Below are 9220 nucleotides of genomic sequence, written 5' to 3'. Positions count from 1 at the left end.
ACAATTTCCACCATTTGACATCCACCACCCAGCTGTTACAGAACCATAGACTCATCGCTGCATACAGGAAAAACAAAAATCTGCAAGACACTTTAGTCAAGGCCAAGCTGGCAGCAACTACTCACTCTAGATCCATAGGACACGGAGAATTTTTTAGGCACCATCCCTGGGTGCTGAACCCACACAACAACAATGTTTTTCCTACACATAGGCATGGCAGTGTTCATTCCAGGAATTGTGTTTATTTGATTAGATGTAGGCAGTGTAACATTCAGTATGTTGGTGAGACGGGGAACACCCTTTTGACCAGGTTCACACAACACAGGTATAACATTGGGAGGAAGAAAGACACAAACATCCCACTGGTCAAACATTTTATTGAGCATGGCTGTCGCAACTCACTGCACTGATCCTGCAGTGTAACCCCAGATGGTCCACAGCTCAGAGACGGCGGGAGGAGAGGCTCTGGATTCACCGTCTGGGCACTTTGATTCCAGGAGGCCTCAATGAGAAGTGAGGGCTAAGAGCTAGCGGGCAGCCGATGGCCTGTGCACTCAATGTCGCCGCCTTCGGCGTCGACATTTCAATTTTTTCTCCCCTAACCCGTTAGCCAGCTCTTCTCCCCCTTCCCCTAACCCTAGTTTGGACTAGTTTCAAATGTCTGAGGGCTTGTTTCAGATGTTTCAGAGGTCTGAGGACTACTTTCAAATGTCGGAGGACTAGTTTCAAATGTCTGCATTCTGCTGGTTTAATGACCTCCATCGTGTTACGCTGCTGTGATTGACACTCTTTCTCACTATTTCCAGTCAGGGTTTCACAATAAAAGCTGTTTAGAGAAGTAGTGGCAGGGTATCATGCAGGGCTGCAGTACTTTAGTATCATAACACATTTTATAGTTGAAAACACCGGGTATTCGGGTCTGCAGTCATCGACTGATGTTCACCGTTAATTAAATATTTAACATGACCTGATGAGACACCGGTATGAGCCAGTGTGTCTGTTTTATTGTGAAATAACTATTGTTGTATGATGTAAATAATGATTCAAATATTGATGTTTTATCAAGTAAATGAAATAGTATTCTGTTATTACAGCAGTACAACTAGTATCTTTACTATAACTAAAAATAACACATTTATATTTTAAACACATTGGAAACACATACAGTCCCTGGCCACTTTTTTAGGTACACCTGTTCACTTGCATGTTAACAAAAATAGCTTTCCACAGACAAAGGATTGTTCTCCGTCCCCCACACCAGAGTGGGGACTTTTGGGGACAGAGCTTCAGCATTGCAGCCCCCACTCTCTGGAACTCCATCCCCTCAGAGAACTGCAAGGCTCCGTCTTTGGAAACTTTGAAAAATCTGCTAAAAACCCACCTCTTTACCAAGGCATATAATCCACACACACTTTCTTTGTTGTTCTGTTGTGTCTCTGGGGTTATGTGAAACGTCCTTTGGTTCACTTGAAAGGAGCTATAAATACTATTTACTATTATTATTATTAAATAGCTAATCCTCCAATCACATGCAACTCAATGCATTTAGGCATATAGACGTGGTCAAGACAACTTGTATGTATATGTACATATGTATATGTATGTATAAATATGTATATTTACATGTGTGTGTTTGTGTTTAATAATAATAATTACTATAATAATAATAATGATAATAATGTAGTTGAGACAAACAAAACCAGATGCGTGTCTGATCCAGAATCAGATTACACACACCTCTGTGTATGCTAGTGTGTGTGTCTGTGTGTGTGTCTGTGTGTGTTTGTGGGCGGAGCCTGTGGCAGCAGAAGGCTCATTGTCTGAGGAGGCAGAGGGAGAGAGGGAGGAGGGAGGGTCGAGCGAGCTAGACAAAGACCGCAGCTGTGGGAGAGAGAGAGACAAAGAGGAGGGAGGCCGACTCTCTCTTTCTGTCTTCATGTGGGGGAGGAGAGGGGGAGGATTAACCGGCTGATCTGCGACACGCGCTCACATACAACACACACACAGCGACGCGGCATCAGCTTCATCTGGATCAGCATCATCATCATCATCAGCACCATCATCATCTGCAGGATCAGCAGCAGCAGCGAAGACGAGAGACAAAGAGACAGACAGAGAGAAAGAGCGAGAGAGAGAGGGGAGGGAGACAATCCTCACCGTCTGACGAGAGACAGAGAAGAGGAGACAGACAGGAGGGCAGACAGGAGGACAGAAAGGCCTTCCCCGCTCGCCGCCCGTCTGTGTTCAGCGTGTGATGGCCGACCACATGTTCCTGCTGCTGTGTGTCTGCTGAGTGTGTGTGTGTGTGTGTGTGTGTGTGTGTGTGTGTGTGTGCGTGCTGCTGTGGGTGGGTGGGTGTGTTCGCTGTGTCTTTGGTGTGTGTTCGGTGTGTGTGATGGGGAACGCAGAGAGCATGGAAAGCCAGCTGGCGGTGATCCGGTCCAGAGCCGCCCCGGTTCGACTCCCGATGCCCGACCCGGCTGAGCTGGAGGAGAGGTTCTCCATCGCATTGGTAAATACACAACACACATCCACACACAACACACACAGTGGGTACACACACTCAGACAGGAAACATGAAGACAGTGAAAGGGTTAAAGCTGATTACATGATGGACTCTGCAGGGTCCCCAGGTCTGACCATTAACATGTTAGCATGCTAACCTTAGCTGAGGCTGATGGGAAACTTGCATCTGGACATAAATTGTTGGACACATTAACATGTAGACCTGATGGTGGCGCTAGAAAGGAGGCTGTTACAGTCCATCCTGAGGGCCGACAGGCAGAGAGAGAGAGAGAGAGAGGCAGGCAGGTAGAGAGACAGAGACAGAGTTTAGATCACCTGGACTTGTGGAGGTTCTGCTGCAGAGCGTCATCTCTCAGGTTGTAGGTGTGAAACTGAGATCAGGTGATTGTGAAGGCTGCAGCATTAATCTACATCATGTTCATTCTGCTGCACTGTGTCTCGCCTCTGTATACACAGTGTATATATACACACAGTACTATGTATACTTACACTGTGTGTATATATATATATATATACACATATATAGTATACTATGTACAGAGGCAACAGGGAGACTAAAATATAACAAATAGTAATTGGTGGAAATATTCCATTACCTAATCTATAATGCTTCAAGAGCAACACCTGCAGGGCAGGTAAGGAGAAGGAGAGTCTGAAGTGGTGGGGGGCAGAGAAGGACTGCTGTCCTCCTTACAACCAAATATGTTATATTAATCTAATTCAATTCAATGTTATACATACAGTGTATACAATATTATTAACATAGACCCAACAGTTGCTACCATGAGCAGCACTTGGCCCCGCTGGCAAGGAAAAACTCCCTTTAAGAGGCAGAAACCGTGAGCAGAACCTGGATTTAGGTTGTGCAGCCATGTGCCTCGACCGGAGGAAGAGTGACAGAGAGATAGGCAGCCCAACAGAAGTTGTACATACAGAAAATTAATAACTGTACTTTCATTCTTCACTTGCAACTCCTAACATATGGCCACTTGGTCAAGACCCCTTTAGCATCATTTTTTGAGGGCTTCACCATCAAGTTAGCAATAATAAATATGCAACAACGTTAGAATTTCAAAATAAAACTCATGTCTAATGTTGTGAAATGTCATAACTTGCTTAGGTTTAGAAAGAGGTTATGGTTTGGGTTAAACTACACCTCTACACAACTTCACGAGTTAGATAAGTAACTAGTCTGTCTGTTGAACTATGATGCTAAGGGGTCTTGCGTCCATATGTGATGACTTGAGAGTGAGCAGAGGTTGGATAATTATTGTAACATTAATGATAATAACAATATGTTTAATAGCAGCAGCAGATGTTGAGCAGAAACATGGGAGCAGCAGGTGAATCATAACCACAGATCTAGTTGGGCCACCAATGAAAAAGGAGAAGCAGAGGTCAGCAGGATCGCCACATCTACTCTGCTGATGGAACACCAGGAGCAGAGGTCAGACGGACGAAACCTAGACTCTGGGAGCAGGAGTCAGATGGACTACCGATGGAACACCAGGAGCAGAGTTCAGATGGACCGAAACCTAGACTCTTGGAGCAGGAGTCAGATGGACTGCCGATGGAACACCAGGAGCAGAGGTCAGATGGACCGGCGCCTAGACTCTGGGAGCAGGAGTCAGATGGACTGCCGATGGAACACCAGGAGCAGGGGTCAGATGGACCGGCGCCTAGACTCTGGGAGCAGGAGTCAGATGGACTGCCGATGGAACACCAGGAGCAGAGGTCAGATGGACCGGCGCCTAGACTCTGGGAGCAGGAGTCAGATGGACTGCCGATGGAACACCAGGAGCAGAGGTCAGATGGACCGGCACCTAGACTCTGGGAGCAGGAGTCAGATGGACTACCGATGAGACACACGGAGCAGAGGTCAGATGGACCGGCGCCTAGACTCTGGGAGCAGGAGTCAGATGGACTGCCGATGGAACACCAGGAGCAGAGGTCAGATGGACCGAAACCTAGACTCTGGGAGCAGGAGTCAGATGGACTGCCGATGGAACACCAGGAGCAGAGGTCAGATGGACCGAAACCTAGACTCTGGGAGCAGGATTCAGATGGACTGCCGATGGAACACCAGGAGCAAAGGTCAGATGGACCGAAACCTAGACTCTTGGAGCAGGATTCAGATGGACTGTCGATGGAACACCAGGAGCAGAGGTCAGATGGACCGAAACCTAGACTCTTGGAGCAGCATTCAGATGGACTGTCGATGGAACACCAGGAGCAGAGGTCAGATGGACCGAAACCTAGACTCTGGGAGCAGGAGCCAGATGGACTGCTGATGGAACACCAGGAGCAGAGGTCAGATGGACCGAAACCTAGACTCTTGGAGCAGGATTCAGATGGACTGCTGATGGAACACCAGGAGCAGAGGTCAGATGGACCGAAACCTAGACTCTTGGAGCAGGAGCCAGATGGACTGCCGATGACACACACGGAGCAGAGGTCGGACAGACCGGCGCCTAGACTCTGGGAGCAGGAGTCAGATGGGCCTACAAAATGAAGAACTCACTATATAGTGAGTAATGATTGATTTCAAGATGTTTAAACAGTTCTCTGTGGCCAGAAACTTCAAACAAATCACTCCCAGTCCTCATTACCCTCAGTCTAATGGTGAGGCTAAGAGTGCAGACCGCAAAGAAGGCTCACCCTCTTCTAGCCCTCATGAGCTACAGAGCCACACCACTAAAAGCGACGGGGGCCAGTCCTGCACAGCTGATGCTCGGCCGTCCGATCAAGACGATCAGTGCCTAGTTTAGCGCATAGACAATTAACAAAGTTCTGTACCCAAAATCACTAGACTTCACCAAAGTGCAGAAAACTGATGCCAAGGCGAAAGACAGCTAGAGGCGTTACGGCGTCAGACCACTCCTACCCCTCCGGGACAGAGCGTAGCACTGAAAATTGATCGTGAATCTAGCTGGAGAACAGCCGGGACAGTTCAATGTCCACACTCAACTGTGAGATCTTACTTTGTCCAGACAGACCGAGAAACAGACCTCACCTGTGCCTATCCAAGAACTGTGTCCATCTTCCCGACACTGTCGGGATGCATTTATACAGACAAATACTTTGAGTCTTTGATGTAAATGAATGTCTCCTCTGTTAGTATGTTCTTCAGTCTATTGAAGTAGAGACACTGCTAGAACTCTATTAATACCAGCACACCTTACTGTCTACCACTCTTTCTTTATAAACTGTTTATTGGTCAAAGGGTTTTAACATTGAACCTTGAACTGTTTGGGTTTCAGAATTCGATGAACCTGCCTCCTGATAAGGTGCGACTGCTGCGTTCCTATGACAATGAGAAGAAGTGGGAGCTTATCTGTGACCAGGTGGGTGGTGTAAATGACCTTCATGAGTTTAAATGTGTTCCTACATGAAGAGGCAGGTCAGAGGCAGATTTAAACTTCAGAGAAATTTCATTTTAAAAATTATAATTTCAAATTTTTCATTTTAACTTTACATTAGCATGTCAGCAAATACTTCACTGGCTTTGTGGATGTGCGCATGTGGGCGACCTCAGGTTAGAAATAGTTGGTCTCGTCCGGATCTGTGTTTACTTCACTAAACTACACATGACTAGTTAGATTGCAGTGGCTTGCATGTATGTTTGCCATACAGCCTGGAATTAAAAAGGATTTCATGTAAGGGACATACAAAAAATAACCAAATTGGTGAAGTGAAATGAAAACATAACTTGTTTTAAATTGAATAATTAAATAAATAAATGTAATAAATAAATAACGGATAGTGGTGCTTGCATTTGCCCCCTTTGCTACCAAGTCCGTCAATAAGATCTGGCGCACCAGTTACCTTCAGAAGTCACATAATTAAATAAATTCTACCTGTGTGCAAACGGTCAGATGATCTGTCACATGATCTCAGTATTTATGCAACAACTACGCAGCACCGTGAAGACCGAGATGTATGAGTGAGTACAGATCTGCTTTGGGTTGTAGAGAAACATCAGAAACTTTCAACATCCCAATATTAAAGCCATTATTCAAAAATGGAAACAATATGGCACAACAACAACTCTGTGGTCCGACTTAAAGAATACTGGACACCAGCAGAACCCATCCAACTTGAAGGAGCTGGAGTAAATCCAGGTTGTAAGGCAACAAAACAGGGAAAATTCCAAGGGGACAATACTTTTGCAAGCCACCGTATCAACATTTGTACTCAATGCATAATATGATTTATTTCCATCAGAGAAACATTCAGGCAGATGTTTGAGTAACTTGTTGGTCACTCTCTTTACTCTTTGTTGGAATTTGGTAGAGGCAGGTGTGGTTATCATCTAAATCTAAAAACTGTATAAAGGTATTAATATCCTAAAATTATCAATCACGGTCAACGCACCACCCTGGAATCATAACAATAACCAAATGTGAAAAGTAGTCTCAAAATAGCGGCTAAGGCCTCAAAGATCTAAACAGGGTTTAGGCACCTCTTCCTGCTCTCACCACAATGGCATGGAGCACAGCTGGAGCTCTAAGGTATGTCTTGTTGCAGATGTCTTTGTGTAAGCATGTAAATGTGAAGGATAGTATTTAAAAGAAAGGACAGGAACAGGGACGTTTTTAAGTTCCTAGTTACCACGGTCAAGCACAAGCCAGCACCTGCTGACTGAGAGCCGCAGGGTATCGTATTGGCGATAGGGTCATGGTGGGCCAATTCTTCAGCCGCAGCGAGGGGAAGAAGCCAAGCCGACCCATAATTGATTGAAAATGGATCCACCTACTGGATCATAAGCTATGGGTCATCAGAACCCTGCACCACCGAGCTGACCACCATGCCCAGGCCCAAGAAAAGGATCCAGGAAGATCACCAACACTACGGGGGATGAGGAAAAGAAGAGTAAACTTGTCTGGAGTATCAGAGAAACTCAGGCGGATTTTCAACAAACACCAAATCCCTGTGTTTTTATACCCAAGAATAAGACAGATACTGGTCCACCCCAACGACCACAGACCCAAACACAAGAAAAGCAATCTAGTCCCTGCGGTCCAGTGCAGTGAGGAATGCACAGAGCTGCATACTGGGGAAACTAAACAACCACTACACAAACACATGGCTCAACACAGAAGGGCCAACAGGACCCTCAGGTCCAGACTCAGATGTTTACCTACATCTGAAGAGTGAAGGACTCTCTTAGAGGACACCACGTTCATATTCTAAGTGAAAGAAGCGATGTCCACCAGAGTAGAGAGACCATCTCTCAATGGGAGACTGAACCAACACTCACATTTGGCCTCAGGTCTCTCCAACATCTACATTTCTGGTGTTTCAACAGCCAGGAGCACTAAGCAACCAAGCGGTATCCATCCATTATACAAAGTTACAATATTGGAGAAAAAGAGAACTATTGGAAAATACTTGAACTAAAACTCATGTGTTTACTTTTATATTTTAAACCTAGGGCTGGACGATATGGCCAAAAATGTTATCATGATAAAAACTTACATATCTTTCGATATCGATAATTATCACGATAAGTATCAAATAGTTCTTTCTTTCAAGTTTAAAGGCTGATTTTTGCTCCTGAGTGAAAGTTGAAGAAACCTGATGGTTAATTGTGGTTTAAACTCTTCTTTATGGCCAACACTTGATGCCAAACAGTGGATCACATCACAAATCTGAGATTGTATTGCGATAATTATTGTTATTGTTTTATTTTCCAGCCCTAATTAAACCTGAAACCAGCTGTGTTTGCAGAATGAACCTCACACACAGGTGTTGTTGGTAGGCGGGGCTTCATATGTGATGTCATCCATATTTTTTTGTGTGATGCAGGAGAGGTTTCAGGTGAAGAACCCTCCACACACCTACATCCAGAAACTGAGAGGTTTCCTGGACCCGGCCGTCACGCGCAAGGTAACATGGGAAATGGAGTTTGTAGATGTTAATAACAGCAATGATGTCAGACTTTAATAATCTCTGTCTGTTATTTACCTGTCTGTCTGTCTGTTATTTACCTGTGTGTCTGTCTGTTATTAACCTGTCTGCCTGTTATTAACCTGTCTGCCTGTGTGTCTGTCTGTTATTAACCTGTCTGCCTGTGTGTCTGTCTGTTATTAACCTGTCTGCCTGTCTGTCTGTCTGTTATTAACTCTCTCTGTGATTAACTGTCTGTCTGTTATTAACCTGTCTGCCTGTCTGTTATTAACCTGTCTGCCTGTCTGTTATTAACCTGTCTGTCTGTCTGTCTGTTATTTACATGTTTGTCTGTTATTATCCTGTCTGTCTGTTATTATCCTGTCTGTCTGTCGATCTGTCTGTTATTAACCTGTCTGTCTGTCTGTTATTAACCTGTCTGTTTGTTGTTAACCTGTCTGTCTGTCTGTTATTAACCTGTCTGCCTGTCTGTCGGTCTGTTATTAACCTGTCTGTCTGTCTGTCTGTTATTAACCTGTCTGCCTGTTATTAACCTGTCTGCCTGTTATTAACCTGTCTGCCTGTCTGTTGTTAACCTGTCTGTCTGTCTGTCTGTCTGTTATTAACCTGTCTGCCTGTCTGTCTGTTATTAACCTGTCTGCCTGTCTGTCTGTCTGCTATTAACCTGTCTGTCTGTCTGCTATTAACCTGTCTGTCTGTCTGTCTGTTATTAACCTGTCTGCCTGTCTGTCTGTCTGCTATTAACCTGTCTGTCTGTCTGCTATTAACCTGTCTGTCTGTCTGT

At 45.0% G+C, this 9220-nt stretch overlaps 2 protein-coding genes across 2 annotated transcripts in view; one reads left to right on the top strand and one right to left on the bottom strand.

Annotated features, from left to right (window-relative positions):
- The window catches only part of LOC123971238 (NLR family CARD domain-containing protein 3-like), a 427855-nt gene that overhangs the window by 383399 nt on the left and 35236 nt on the right, over positions 1-9220 (bottom strand). The gene's annotated exons all lie outside the window — the stretch shown is intronic.
- LOC123971967 (formin-like protein 2) overlaps positions 2233-9220 on the top strand; it is a 17056-nt gene continuing 10068 nt past the window's right edge. The window contains exons 1-3 of the mRNA XM_046051107.1: positions 2233-2512; positions 5787-5870; positions 8335-8415. Of these exons, the coding sequence (XP_045907063.1) occupies positions 2396-2512; positions 5787-5870; positions 8335-8415 (282 nt within the window). The 5' untranslated portion in view covers positions 2233-2395. The remainder of the gene's footprint in view (positions 2513-5786; positions 5871-8334; positions 8416-9220) is intronic.

The sequence above is a fragment of the Micropterus dolomieu genome, linkage group LG01, assembly GCF_021292245.1.
Source record: "Micropterus dolomieu isolate WLL.071019.BEF.003 ecotype Adirondacks linkage group LG01, ASM2129224v1, whole genome shotgun sequence".
NCBI classification, from domain to species: domain Eukaryota; kingdom Metazoa; phylum Chordata; class Actinopteri; order Centrarchiformes; family Centrarchidae; genus Micropterus; species Micropterus dolomieu.
This window is presented reverse-complemented; position numbering and strand designations above follow the sequence as displayed.